This window comes from Limulus polyphemus, unplaced genomic scaffold, assembly GCF_000517525.1.
Source record: "Limulus polyphemus unplaced genomic scaffold, Limulus_polyphemus-2.1.2 Scaffold2327, whole genome shotgun sequence".
Classification (NCBI taxonomy): domain Eukaryota; kingdom Metazoa; phylum Arthropoda; class Merostomata; order Xiphosura; family Limulidae; genus Limulus; species Limulus polyphemus.
This window is the reverse complement of record NW_013667937.1, coordinates 58,735-74,506: the sequence shown is the minus strand read 5'-3', so window position 1 is coordinate 74,506 and position 15,772 is coordinate 58,735. Positions and strand designations below refer to the sequence as shown.

Sequence of the window (15,772 nt, the reverse complement as noted above, 5' to 3'; positions counted from 1 at the left end):
TGTAGTCATTCTAGAAGGAAAAAGGCATAATTGATATTTATTTACTGAATTTTTTTATGGTGGTTACAAAACTGGTCAAATCGACCGAACCTGTACAGAGATTCATTAGTGAAAATAACGGATAAAATACAGGTTTTCCTTAAGAAACATTTGATAACTATTTGGACATCATAAAGATTTGACATGCGAAATTTGAAAATTTTCTGATGCATAAAAGTATATTTAATCTTAAAATGAAAATTACTTTGCATGTTGGATATGCAATATGTGAAAAGAAAAAAAGCATGAGAAAAACATTGCTTAACAAACCATAAGACTTAATAAAAGAAATGATATTTTGCATATGAAAAACCTTGTAATGTTTCCTGATAATCTCCCAAATTTTGTGAACATATCCTTACTAAATTAAAAGTTATAGCATGATAAATTTAACAAGCACAAAATGGTTACGAGGTCGGTCCCAGGGACTGAGCCCGTGCTGAAAGAGTTAAGAAGCAATATGTAATGGTACTTTACACTATAAAATTACACATCAAGAAGAGTTATACTTTGTATCTTCATATTTTATGTCATTGTGAAATAAACATTTTACTTACCATGTTTCCTACTTCTGTAAATTAAAACACAAGTGAAGCAAGAGAGAAAAATAAAAGATGCAGCAACCATATAAGCAGCAACCATCCATAATGTTGAGCTAAAGTAACCATCTTGAGCAATCATTTTCTCTACCACATCTGAAATAAACCACAAGTTTAAGAAATGTTTAACCATTGGCCTTAAGTTTTATTTAACGTGTCAATTTATCATTCTTTTTAAATAAGAGGACTTGATGCTAAGGAAAAACAAAACAGTAGACATAAGTTGAAAACTGTTAAAATTGACAAAATGCCTGATCAACTGATAATTATGTTTTGATTCACTTTCACGTACCTTCAAACCTAAAGTGGAAGTGGATCAAAACATTGTTCAAATGCCAGTTAATAAAGCATGATGATAATTTCACCAAAATTCGACTTTATGCTGAATATTCACTTAATGTTCCAAACTAACCAGTAAATCAAGTAATTGAAGTTATCATTTTCATTACTTGAAAATATATTTCAGATAGACGCCCACCTCTCTTGTATAAGCCACAAGTCTTGAACAAATCTCCCACCCCTCACGTCTTTAATGTGTATTGTGCCAGACCATGATGTAATTATTATACTATAACCCTCCACTAAATAGGAGGGTGACATATCTTGAATGCACAGTACCCCCATGAACATTAGTATGTGAAGATTGGCTCATTCTTGATGAGTTAAATTAAATGCACCAGAAGTGGGGAGAAAGAGTGGTAGGTTATGCAGAGAGTTGAGTATTTATATGAAATACATTTTCAGATAAGGAAATTGTTAACTTCAGAAAAACTAGAATCTTACAATAAAGATGTTGGAGGGGCCAGTATAGAGAAATTACAAAGATGAACTTCTTTCTGAAAACAGCATCAGAAAGGGAAGACTCGTGGAATGTGACACCCATGAGGTGAGGCTACACTGGGACCACACTTGGTGGGAAATCATCTCCATCTCAAGCACAGAATATTCTTCGCCCAATAGAGATGGAAGAGCAAATGATGTTATAAGAATCTCTTGCTGGGTACTAACGTGTCACTGAAGTGGGTGGAATGGCAGATTGCCCAACCATCCATTATCTTACAGGAGAAAAATTAATGCATGAGTGTGTATTACCTAGGGTTATAAATCAGGTCATTCTATACTGAAGAAATACTTTTGTGAGTTACTCACTACAAAACATAGGTGCAGGGAGTAGCATCCTAGACATGTGTTCTAAGGCAAACCCAAGAACCATCCAGCTGGATCTCATCAACTTGGTTCATAATGTAGTGGGGTGTCCTGTACTATAGAACCATGTAACACTCCAGTCCTACTTCCAAACAATGGGTGCAACCAATCAGTCTCATAACAGTGGGAATGCACCTCCTGATAAGAGTCTCTCCATAACAACTTCCCCAGATGCTTGGGATTGTGGAAACAAGAGTTCCCCCATCTTGTGGAGAAGAGCACCGGAAAGGTGCATGGACCACTGATACCATGCACAATAATCTGGAATTGGGTCCCACACTGAGAAATAATGCAATGGGCTACCATAACTAATAACAACAAGGAACATAGTTGGTGCTGCCTTCTTTTCTGTCAAGTGCAGAATGACCTGGAAGATTGATACACATAGACACTGCTGAAAAAGCCTTGTGGAAAACCCCATCTTTACAGTGGGCACTAAGCAGAGACAGATGGGCCTAACACTTTCTGTACTTCATCGACTGATGCTAATTTTGAGTAAGAATTCCATATGAAGTAACATCAGCCAGCAGATGAGTTTCAATGTCATAAGGTGAGGGAGAGTGAGACCTAAGAATGAGCAGGTGATAATGTGAAGAACAATAACACTCACCTCATGAGAAAGCCTGTGGATAGACTGGAGAATGACAGCAAGTGGGAGGAAAAGCCAAAAGAACAAAAAACTTCTAGGTGATGGGAGTAATGTGATACAAATATGTTAGTTGTCATCCCCATCCTGGCCTGTAGGATATCACCCAGGGGAAATGGAAAAAACTATGAGATGACAAATCTGATGGAAGGTGACATGGTAAATTGTAAGAGCATCTTCACCCAAAGAAGAATACACCAACTGACCAACTCATGAGAGGAGGAGACATCTCATGACAAGAAGAGACAATAGTAGAGACACAGAAGGGGCAGTTTGAGTGAGATAGCAACGGAGAGCACAAACCAGACACAAAAACAATCATGGTTGGAATGATCATATGAAGAAGAAACGGGAGAGTGAGTTGTGAAAGAAAACATCTGATCACTCTCCTAGGCATTCCAAATTTTTCAGAGAAAGAAGTGGTTTGCTACTAAAATCATCTAATCCCTGTGATAAAGAGAGAAAGAGGTTAACTGTCTAAATGAGATCTCTCGCAAACAGATAGAAGTAGAAAATATGTTTTCAGGGAAAGATGATACATGGAACAGGAGGTCAAATGTTCAACTCATGGAACTAATGAAAGCCTGGTAAACAACTCAAAGGTTCCACTCCAGTGATCACTGACAAGGATAACCCTCTGTCAAAAAGCCAGATAAAAATCGTAGTAAGATGAGACAGAATAGGACAAACTGGTTTAAGGAATGATGAAGGGACTAGCAGTAGTAATGATTCATTTGTGCTGATCGAAGGCCAGTGTAAAAGGTTGATTAAAAGGAAACAGAAAATTAGCTACTCTGTATGAAAAGCTCAACTGTCATGCAAGGAACCAGACAAATCCCATTCATGAAACTGAAGATATGACACCCTGTTGTGGACACCTGTGGCCATGGAGAAGGGATTACCAAAGGGGGAATTGGAAGAGGCTTCCTGGAAGATAAATAGTACAAGTACAAAAAGAAAAGAAGAGGAAATTAGTATTATGAGGAGTTGCAAAGTTATTGATCATAGACTCACAAAGTGGGGAGAAATCCACTGAAATCCCAAAGAATGAAGAGGTCACTCAAAGCGAAGGATCCAGTACAAGTAAGACAAGGTATCCGTTACCAGATTCAAAGCTCCCGGGACATGACAGGCTGACAACTGAATTTGATGGTCATGGCCCCAAAAGAGAAATTCTAGAGTAAGAAAATGCAGATCATGAGAACAAGTGCAACCCTAACAGTTGATATGCGATAAGACCATGGAATTGCTTGAATGGATCATCAACAGATAACTAGTAAACTGAGAATGAAGACATTGGCAAGCCTGATAAGCAGTCAACATTTCCAAGGCAATGATAGAAAGAGACTGCTTCCTGGAGACCAAATTCCTGAGAGGATGAAAGTAGCCAGAACCCCAGAGAGGCATTGGTGTATAGATGCAGAGAAGGATGGTGAGATGAAGGTAGTCATGTGGGCTGATAAAGAAACCTGATACATGTTTCACTGATCACCCAGTATTTGTTAAAGGAGAAGCATATGGGTGCATCCATTAGGAATAAGGGACTGAAGGGAAGGCAGAGTCCCTAAAGTCAGAGAGCTCTTGAGCAGGTAGAATAGGAGACCAAAGAGCCTTAGAAACTAGAATCTCTATGGCATGAAGAGATACAAAAATGACAGCTTAGCCTGCTGCTCAAACAAACTGAGAAAGACACCCAGATGGACCAGATACTGAATGGGGGTCAAAACAGACTTGAATACTATACCAGCCAATCCAGATGAGATGCCTTCCAAAGAAGACTCTGCTGGAGCTTGTTCAGATAGAGCCAGCAGGAGCCAATCATCTATATTATAATTGAACTGAAAACCCAAAGAATGTATTTGCAGAGCAAATGCTTACATCATCCAATTGAAAACATAAGGGGCCCCTGACAACCTGAAGGGAATGGCTGGGAACTAGAAAACTGAAACTGATGATTGTGGACAAACAAGAAGAAACAACAGGATGACGGACAAATCAGGAAGTAAAGAAATGTATTGGGAACATTAAATTTGGTTATTCACAAAACAGAAGAGAACGCTCATCTCAGATTGAGAAACTATCAATCATGAATGGAGGAATTTTGAGAAAAAGATTCAAAAATGAGAAATCAATTACAGGGTTCCAATCCCCAGCCTTCTTGGGGATGACAAAAAAGGGATTAAAATCTCTGAGTAGTGTGATGAACCCACTCTATATTTTCTATAGCAGCTTGAGATAATACAGTCTCCATGAGATACTGAAGACACACAGGATTGGAGGAATAGGAGAGAGGGCAGCTCCTGAAGAAGCCAAACTGGTTGAGGCACCTGTGATCTGGTAATGTTGGAAAAAGAAACCAGAAACGACAGTGGGTGAGCAGCTTCAGCCTAAGATTCAAAAGAATTGGAAACACTTCATCACAAAGGAAAGAAGCAAAATGGAGGTCTTGGAGACAAGAGAGGAGGCACACACACACAAAAAAGAATCCCACCCAAGCAAATCCTAAAAAACAAAGACACCATGTCAACAATGATACTGCAGTAGAAGAGAGAAAGGTGGCAAACAAGTTGGAGCACATATCTCCATAAAACTGTCAGGGTTACAATGAAAAGAAGGTGAAACATAGACAAATAGTAAAGGAGCTGTGTGATGGTGAGACGAAAGTGAGTAGATTGAAGATAAGTAGGAGACAAGGTAGAAAAAAGGGGATACAACAAGTGAGAAGGAAAGATCCTATGGAAAAAGAGTCACAAAGGTGAAGAGGTGGAGGTTGATGAGGGTCAGCATGTAATTGGGGCATAAAAGCATCAGCACGAACACAAATGACTGGGGATGGAGGGAAGAAAAGAAAGTTAGAAGATGGAGGTTCATGATGCAAAGCAACAGAAGACTCATAAAAACTCCTGGAAAAACAATGTCACATACTTAAATAATCATAGTTATAAAGCAAGAAGGCAGAGGTACCTGTTCTTCATTAGAAAGAGAAGAACCAGAACCAAACGTAAGTGGAGGACAACTAGTTGAAGTCATCATTAAACAAGACAAGCTCAACAGAAGCAACAGGAATAGAATGATGAAGAAACCTAGAGGGCAGATGAATGAGGCAAAAGAATAGCAACTATCTGATATACAATGTTGGTAACATCACTGAGAAACAAAGTACCTCTGGTCACTGTTGAAACAGCAGAAGAAGAATCTTGAAGTGGAGTGTCAGGGCCTCATGAAGTAGTGGGAATTTAGGTCTGGAAATTCATAATCAAAAATGACCCATAAGTCAACAATGGTTGTCTTTTATAATTTGTTTTTTTTTCTGTTTATAAAGTATTTAAAAAATGAGGGTGCTCATAGTCCAAGAACAATAACAAAAAGGACTCTTAAGGCAAACTAAACAAGCAAGCCAAAGAAAAAAGTAGCATAAGAAAAAACATGCTGGAACACTAGCATTGCAGAATGAGCCAATGTTTACATGCTAGTGCTGAAGGGGATGACAGTGCATGAAGGATTTTTTACTCTCCTATGAATGGAAGGCTACAGTATAATGATGGTTACATCATAGGCTGGTGTAATACACATAAGTAAGGGTGGGAACTTGGTTCAAGGCTTGTCGCATGCAGAAGAAGTTACGTGGCAGTGCACGCAAGGTAACTGCTCTTTGTGGTGCATAGAGGTGAGTAGTGTTTGCAATTATTACCATTTTTGACTATTCCAAATATTCAGCAAATAAATTATTAGTATATTACTTAATATCAAGAAAACAATCAACTAATCAAAACTAGATTCAATTATTCTAACTATGCAGTAATCTAAATATTGCCATTACAAGCTTTCATTACTTTTGATTACTTCAAGTTTGTTCAGCTTAATTGAGTAGTCATGACTCAAAAAAGTAATTAACTAAACAAAATTAAGGTTCCCAATTATTAATATTTTTTATTATTCCAACTCTTATCCAAGCAACTGAAATAATGACATCATGTTTGTTATTAAGTAAAGCTACACAATGGGCTATCTGCTCTTCCTACCACATGATTCAAAACCTAATTTGTAACATAATTCTTCTTATTAGTCAACACATGAGAATAATTGTTTTCCTTTTGTTTTTTAAGCTATCTGGTGAGAGTAATCAATTAGTTGAAAATAATCGATTAATGATCCAACAATTAATCAATTAGTAAATTCCATTAATTGCCCACTTCTACTGATATCTTTCAAAAAGGAAGATCTATAAATTCCATTCCTAAAATAATCTACAAATGTGATAATACTCATAATTCCAGCATCTCAGAGACTGCTTAAGTAATATTATCATAACAGCATTTACTTTCTACAAGGCCATAAAGTTGAGATGGTTGTATATACTGCAGTTCAATCTCAATTATCCTGCCAGTATTCCACTTAAAACAAGCTGAAAAGTTACATCTTACCACTAAGTATGTTGTTCTTTTTTAAGACTAGATTTTGCTTATTTTCAAATTCCTAAAGAAAAATGAGAATAGCTAGTCATATTATAAGAAGCACTGACAAAAGTTGCTCATCAAATTATATAATTAAGAATGGCTTTACATCTAATTATTTTTGAATGATATATTTTTAAACCTTATGAATCATTGTGAATTTATTGAAGTCTGTAAAGGCCTTAATTCTTACTCTGTAATCAAAATACTTTGGTACTAATAATAAATACATATAAATTTTCCAGTTCTGAGATAGCATTTAGAATCTGTTACATGTAGTTTGTTTTAACATTCTTCCAACACAGATATTTCATTTACACTTTTACAAACACTTAGATACAAAACAATGTAAATGCTTAAGTGACGCTTAAATTTTTAAGGGTAGAAGTAATTCAGTTGATTATAGTTTTATTATTTTTATAAAAACCACCATTAATGCTTAAATTGTAACATTTTACTGTTTTTTATTATATAAAAACAAGTGTTTAAGAAAAGTTCTTTTTTTTAAACATTATCCCCAAATATTTTTATTGTTTAATTTCTTTATCCATATTCATAAGTTTAAAAACTCTTTTAAGCTTCACCTAAAAAAAAAAATCAGGCCTGTGACAGAAAATCCCATTTTAATAATAAGTGTAACTCTACTGGTTTAAACACAGTAACAATAAAATACAATACAATGTGCTAAAAAGCTGGTTTTCCTCTACCTGGTGTATCTAGTGGTCTAGCAGTTGTGACCTTCACAGAAGTAGGTCTGCCAGGTCCCAGTTTATTTGAAGCCCAAATTTGAAATATGTACTGTGTTCCTGGTTTAAGATGATAGACTAGAAACTTTCTCTGAAAGAAGAAGAACTGATCATATCATAAGAATAACCATTAGATATAACAAATGAAATAAATGTTCAACACGTTGACTGCCGACTCTAACAGTACACGCCCATCCCATTTTCCAAGCCAAGTACACAAATGTATATGCTTTATTTTCAAATTTTACCCATTTATGAGTAATTATAAGTTAATTTCTAATAGATTGGTGAGGAACTACCATGTTATGAAAAACTCATAGCTGAAGGTGGGGCAAGATTGACAATTCTGTATGCCAGGTACGAGTTATCTTATAGCTTTGTTTTTAGCACTGAATTGACTTTGGTACTAAGTTTCTGTAATTGGCGATTGTGTGCTGTGTACCACGTGTTTTTTGTTGCTCCCATCATTACCCTTCAAGGTGGCACGTACGAACGCAGATCAAGTTGCAAAGCTTCTAAAAGAAACTGATAATGATGACAGTTATGATCTAGACATAGTCTGATGATAGGACTGCAGAAATAACCTTCAGATGACAGAGATTTTCAGGTCGAAATGATAACCAGTCTAGTGGTAATGGTGACCCAAGGGTTTCATCAGACTCGTATTCAACAAGTGATGAGAATGGAGTACCGGTAGTACAGTTTGTGAGGTCCGCACCAGACAACCATGCGATTGTTGAGTAAGGACAAGAGGTGGTGGAAATGTTCGTGATAAAAGAGCGACCGTTGCTCCAGCACCAGGCAGAACAGTTGGAAATGTGAACTCTACTATCAAATTGCATAACTGGTCAAATGTTGCATAAGATCCACCTAATTTCACTTTCAATGAAAACTCCGGTCTTAGAATTCAGTTACAAGATGGTCTGTGATTATTTTGACCTACTCCTGACTCCACAATTCCTGGATATTATGGTCATAGAAAAATACCAATATGCAGCAGCTGAAACAACCAAACAGCAACCATTGTGAAGAGAATCACAACTAAAATACTAGAAGGACACTGATGCAACAGAAATGAAAAAGCTTCTAGCCTTGTTGATTCACATGGGTCCAAACAGCCAACCTACCTTGGAGCACTACTGGAGTATTGATATTCTGCACAAGACAATGCTTTACAGTGGTGTTATGAGCCACAACCACTTTCAAATGCTCTTATGTTTTTGGCATTTCTCAGACAATTCCCAACCCCAAGATGATCTTTTGTATAAGATACAACCTCTCCTGGATCACTTCAATAATAAAATGGTCCACATTTACTATCCAGGAAAAGATTTGTGCATCGGTAAATCCATGGTACTTTTGTGTGGCAGGCTCATTTTTCGACAATATTTAAAAAATTAACGTCATAAATATGGAATCAAATTCTATGAACTATGCAAATCATGCGGTCTGGTGCTGAAACTTTGTGTATACTTTGGAGCTTTCCTTGACGAAGATACCAGTTTGGGAAAAGCTGCAGCTGTTACATTTGATCTGATGACTGATAACCAGGACAAAGGTCATGTTTTATACACAGATAATTATTACATTTCTGTGAGTCTAGTGAAAAAACTGACTGAACAATCACCCTACGTATGTGAAACATTCCAGTTTGATTGTAAAGAAAATCGAAGAAGGGGGAACATGAATGGAAGCAGTAAGAATCAGTGGTAGTTTGAAAATGGAAGGACAAACAAGACATGCTCACACTTAGAAACATGCACAGAGTGGAGATAGTTGAGGCCATAAATCGAAATAATAAAATTTTGAAGAAACCCAATATCATCTGCGTCTACAACAATGGCATGTCTGGGATACACAGATCTGACCAACTGTTGTTATAATACTCAGCTCTACGAAAAACCATACGTCAAAATATTTATTCTGAATGCCCTGATCCTGTACCATGAAAATAGGGGACAGCAAATGAAACTCTTGAAGTTTTGTAAGAATTCATCTGCTGGGAAGTAGCATGGTGTATCTTCAAGGCCAGCGTCAACATGCAACTCCAATTCCAATCATGTCACTACCTCATATGTTGCCTGCCACTCAGAGAAAAGAAAGAGAAGCTAACCATGTCGTGTCTGCACAAAGGCTGGGAGGACACAAGAAAGCCACTACATGTGTGATGTCTGCCATGAAAAACCAGCCCTCTGTGTAGAAAATTGCTTTAAGCAATATCATGTACCTCAATAATAGACACATACAGAAGACAGAGAAACATTTGTAAGAATTTACTGGACATTATTTTTTCGTCATTTGGTTATGATGTAAGAACTTGTTAATGTAACATTGAAAGAATAAAATCCTATATTTGGAAAATGTTTATTGATTATCAAATTTTTTTCTCTCATCAAAGATGTAAGAACACTTTTCAGAAAACCAGTTTTGCATGCTGATTGCAAATCTGTTCTTGGTTTTCTTCTAACACATCTAGTTATTGAAATATGAGTGGTGTTAATTTCAGCACAATTCAGGTAATAATCACACATTAGGCTAGTTAACGTTACAACTTTATTAATTTTTCAGTATAATTCTCATAAACGTAATACACATCATACACTTGGTTAAATTTATACAGTACACACTTATGAAAAAGTCCCAAGAGCTATCTAGCCCCCCTGTAATAATATACGATGAAAATGACTTGTTGGCCAGTGTAATTTATTTGTGTTGTAACCATCTCTTCTTTACTCTTAGTTATGTTGAAGTGAGCTTTGTGTAGATACCATGTTCGCACACCTTAGTGAATTTCAAAAGTGCAAATAATGATGCAATATTTGATCATGATTAATACAAAGATGTATGTTCCCCAAACTGCCAGCAGATTTTTTGTTGCATTATCTGGGATGCCAACATTATTCTGTTTACTACACAATAGCGTAATCTTTTCTACGAGAATACTTCTAGTGGCAGAATCTGGTACACCCAGCATTACAAGTATACTCGTAGTCGGTAGTCAACGTGTTAATGTTTCCTCAATTATCGTTATGTTAAATCTTCTACAGCACTTTTGTTTTTACTCATTTACATTCTAAATAGTTTAAAAACTCTAAATTCAAAAAATCACATTTATTTGCAAACCCACTTAACTTTTTCTTCTGGGTAGTACCTATTTATCAGTTATACTATAAAGAGCCCAATCCAAAATAACATTCATGATATTGAAAAATAAACTTTTTCTGCTACTTTAACGAGCACTTTTATCTTTAATTGCATAACTATTATATTATATACTGGTTGTACAAAAGATGTAAAATTATTGTATAATGTTTGTATTATCATCCTATATTACTTTACACTGTGTATTTGTACACAAGCTCCTTCCACAGTTTTTGAGGCTAGGATTACCAAATTATTACTTACCACTATTGGACTAACTTTTATTGATAATGGAAATTCCCTGGTTCCATTAACTGGATGAGATACTGGCATATACAGTAATGTGAAGTATAAGATAGGGTAGCCACCATCATCAGCCACATGCCAACGAACTGTAGCCACAACCATAGAGGGAACAACTGTAACATTCATTAACAAGCCTGGTGGAGCTAAAAGAATAAACAGGGATTGATTGCACCATCATGATACAAGAGCCACTTTCACAATTTACATTCAACTTTTGTTGCCTGGGCATTAAACAACAACAAAAAATAGCAGAGTTTCTAAGACATTGCTTTATAAATATTATGCTTGACTGCAAAGATGGCATTAAATAAGTTAAAGCTATACTTCTGGTTAACAAAAGGGAGGGGGTAGGGTTGCCAGTGCTCTTTTTTTTTGTTTTAAAAATTAGAAACAGTAGTGTTAATATATATTTTTTTCATACTTATTATACCATAACACTTCTCATGCAACATCTTGTACAGTAGGTATTCAGTACATATTCTATTGAATTTATACAGTCACTACATGTTGTCCCTGGTATTTGACCACAATGGTATGCTCTAAAAGTACCATGGCAATGCCAACTGGTGCTGTCACATGATTTTAGTTAGTTTGTTTTTTAATATAATATTTGTTTAGAGTAACAAACATTACATAAACTCATAGATAAAAATTTCCATGTGTGTAATATTTAATATTTTAAATGATTTGTGTAAAAAAAAACTGATACTGCATGACACAGCACTATTTGACTGGTCACAAAGGCAATTAATTAGCACTTGGGACTCTGGCTAGACTTGCTCTATCTGGACTCTGTGGTGCAGTTTTGCCTGTAGTATGGTTAGAAATACTTCACTCAAATGGTCATTTATTGAGATAATAATACAATAGAAATCCCGTAAGCTGCTGATGGTTTTTTTTCAACACATCTCTTGTCCATGATTAACATAAATGTTAGGCCTATTAGCTTCTAATGCTTTTCCAGCTTTCAGCATTTAAATCATAGCTTTTGATAAAATATTTTTTAATACAGTGTGGCCTTCAGCAGTACTTTACTGTCATACAGGCCTAGATACTGTAGCTTCTGTCTATTTTTAATTTTTGTAAAATAGTTAAAATAAAAACTTTGTTACATAATTAAAGTGAGTTTGATATTCTAAAGTGCTTAAAAAGAAAAAAAAGCACACAACATTTATGCATCTTCAATAACAGAAATAATTAATTACAGTTAATTTTGGATAATAATAAAGTTGTTGCTAGTAGCAGTCCCCTGATTTTGCTAGTGGGGGGGGGGGGAACAAACTAGCAACCAATTAAGATACAGAATACAGAGACAAGCATTGTTCATTATTTCTTAATTTCTGGATGAATGAATTGTGCTTTCTATGTCTTTTAAACAATTTCAAGAAAAAAAATGTTTAAAAACTGTAATGCAAATTCCTAAACTTTACAAATTATTACACGATAACAAAAGTTACTCTTGTGCAGAGGTTGAGTACATTATATTAAAATGATTTTGGAGCCTTAACAAGTTTTTAAAGTCCTTATTTAAAATGCTTGTTCATGCTCTATCTGACAACCATGATGTTTGACAATAGCAGTGTAATTTTCATTGCAAAAAGCTCAGTTGTAATGCTGTCGTGTTAAAAGCACAAGATTCTGCCCTATATATTTTTCATAAGTCACCTTGTGTAGAAGGCCAAGAATTTCCCAGTACCTATTTAACAGTCCAATCATAGAGAAATCAATAGATGTTGTGTCCTGCAATTTGACTAACATTTGCATATGGAACAGCAACTATACCTATTTCATTCTCCAGTTGCTTGTGGCATGCAATGGTTAGACAGATATCACATGAAAACAGCTTGTATACTTGTGACTTGCATCACTTTTCCAGACAGAGATCCTTCTTGATTATGTTGCACACTATTGTCATGGATGGTTTTACCACTCATCTTTATGTTCATGGATTCTCACCTGTCACAAGACACCATACTTCGCTTACCACAGCTATCTGCATTTATTGCAGATATATTTCTCGATGGTTCTGATGACTTGAGTTGGTTCATTTTCCTTTGTTTTCCAGTACCATTAAGTACAAGGGATACCACATTTTGGAGATTCTAAATTCCCAATCTGACCAAATTTATGCAATAAAAGTGTATGAATATTTTGTCAGAAAGGGCTGTTACAAAAGCAGTCAATTTTCAGTGGCATCACACTACCTATATAATGCCAAGCAATCTCAAACTGATACATTCCATTCCACCATGGCTTTATATTGACTGTGACTGTCACACTGACTTGCTGATTGCACATTTAAAATTGTTTTAATATAACCAACTCAACCCTCTGTGCCAACGTATATATACGTTCAACTTAATCACAATATGTTTGATAATTTGATCACTCTCATTTTGGCAGAGTAGTGACTGTGGTACATGTAGAAGTAACTTTGTTTCCAAATTTGTTTTAAGCTAATCTATGCACTAATATGAGCACTTCAAATATTCACAGAATAATCATTCTGGTTATTAATAAAAATTCACAATTTATATAATCAATTACGTCACACCGATATTAAATGTGCTTGTCATCAATGACTCACACACATTTTTAACCAATCACCTTCGCTTATTTAAGTTTCTTTAAATAAACTATCAAACTTTTGTCTGATTCTTTATTAAATATTTTTAGCGTATATATTTTGTTTCCAAAAGACCATACGCACTTTTAAAAGTTTTAAAGTAATTCAATACATTACTTGCAAAAGTTCATACTTTTAACAATAAGCCTTGTACTTAGCTGCTGAAGTTTGTAATGATTATCTGCTACACATGTGTAGCTGCCCGCATCCCCTAGACGCAGTCCTGAAGAATACAATCTTCCATCATTGCTTTCAACTTTTAAAGTTAGATTCTTGGCAAGTTCATGACCATCTTTGTACCATGAAAAATGTGGGACTGGATGACCACTAATGTTACAATTTAAAGTTAATCTTGAACCTAGGTCTCCTTCTGTAACAGGTGGTAGTGGTTGGAGAATCCTTATAGATGCTAAAAGTACAAATAAAAGATCTTACAAACTCTCTACTCAATATTCACTTGAAAAAAAAAAGAGGAGAAAACTAAGGTTAAACTAAAATGAATAATGATTATGGCAATGAAAGAAAAACTAAACAGATTAATGGTTTGTACTATTACTAGTACTATGATTAATCACTAATAACTTCTGCTCCAAAATCAAAGCAAGCTACCAAAATAGATCAGAAGTAAAAATTAACTCAATGAATAAAGTAACTTCAACTCAAACATTATCATTTTAAGCAAGGGCAAAGAGAGTAGATGAAACTTTAAAGCTTTTACTTTGTAATCTTTGACTTGGGTTAGTGTTTGCAACAACCAAGTGTACCCCATCATAGTGAAAACGAAATCATTAACAAGTAACAGAGTATATAAGTAAAACAAGGTACAGATACAATTTTTGGTTGTTTAGAATAGTGATACAGTTAATTATTTCACTTGATTCGTTCATTTTCTGTTACACCATACTTTTGATAATAAACAATATTATATATACCCATTGATACAATACAAATTAAAGCCACGACTTACTGTAGTGTAAGTGTAACACTAACAGTGCAAGTAGTGTAATTTGTAAATAATTTGCTTCGTTTGACTTTAAAGTTTAAGTTTAATTGAGTTTGAATTCGAGATACTCTTTGAACTGAAGTCTGAGTATGAAATTACGATTGTTAATCTATGTCTTTATTACTATTAGTGAGTATTAGTATTACTTAACATTAGTAGTACTGCTAATGTTATACACTACTACAGTATATCAAATTATCAATATCATTTAGTATTACAAATTTTAAATTACCAAGTAATTACTAATACTCTTACCTTTCGATAAAACAAATGAAATAAGAAATGACCACATATAAATTCTTAGAACTTTAACTCCGCTCATCTCTCGCCCATCACGTTAATGTCTAATTAATTGTTGAGGTATTAAAATGAAAAAAACCCAATAAAATCAACATTAAAACCATCAAGGAGCCATTTCAATTATCTACCAAGTACATTTCTAACGGAGCTGCCATCTATCAGTGGATTAAGAATATATAAAATAAAGTAAATTTCTTTGAGTCTTTTAATGATGTACTTAGGCATATTTATACCTTTGAAACTGGTTTTTCAGTTTCGATAATTCTTAGTTTATAAGTACTATTATGATATTTATAGTAATATTCACAGACGTAATCTTAAATCTTATGAGAAAATAACAATATTAAACTAATAACTAAAATAACGGACGAAGCAATTCGAGTCACGTCATTCTGTTAAATTGCACGCGAAACACTCTGAACCAGTTTTACGATGTAGCAATTTCTACTTTACTTTTAGCTATGATTTTATTTATTGTTTATGCATTTTTGTTCTAACATTTGGTTCAACTATGTATTCTGTTTGTCTTAAACACTAGCCCACCTTCTTCCTAATCACCTAGTGTATATTAAACGAGTAGTTTTATTATATTAAGCCACCAACACGAGGTTTTCCTAGTGGTGACACATGATACTGAGTTTATGATTAATTACGTAAAACAAATATTAAGTATTACACAATAGAGAGTGAGAGATTAAATATAATT

At 34.8% G+C, this 15,772-nt stretch overlaps 1 protein-coding gene across 5 annotated transcripts in view; it reads right to left on the bottom strand.

The window, feature by feature from the left end:
• LOC106466624 (Down syndrome cell adhesion molecule homolog) overlaps nt 1–15,179 on the bottom strand; it is a 31,519-nt gene extending 16,340 nt beyond the window's left edge. For 4 of the 5 annotated variants that reach the window (XM_022394668.1, XM_022394669.1, XM_022394670.1 and 1 more), the window contains exons 1-5: nt 15,022–15,179; nt 13,897–14,172; nt 11,096–11,280; nt 7,652–7,781; nt 597–734 (exon numbers count right to left, since the gene is read on the bottom strand). In XM_022394668.1, coding sequence (XP_022250376.1) covers nt 597–734; nt 7,652–7,781; nt 11,096–11,280; nt 13,897–14,172; nt 15,022–15,088 — 796 coding nt within the window. In that variant the 5' untranslated portion in view covers nt 15,089–15,179. The remainder of the gene's footprint in view (nt 1–596; nt 735–7,651; nt 7,782–11,095; nt 11,281–13,896; nt 14,173–15,021) is intronic. The other variant, XM_022394667.1, reaches the window with a different exon arrangement.
• Nucleotides 15,180–15,772: the final 593 nt, after the last annotated feature.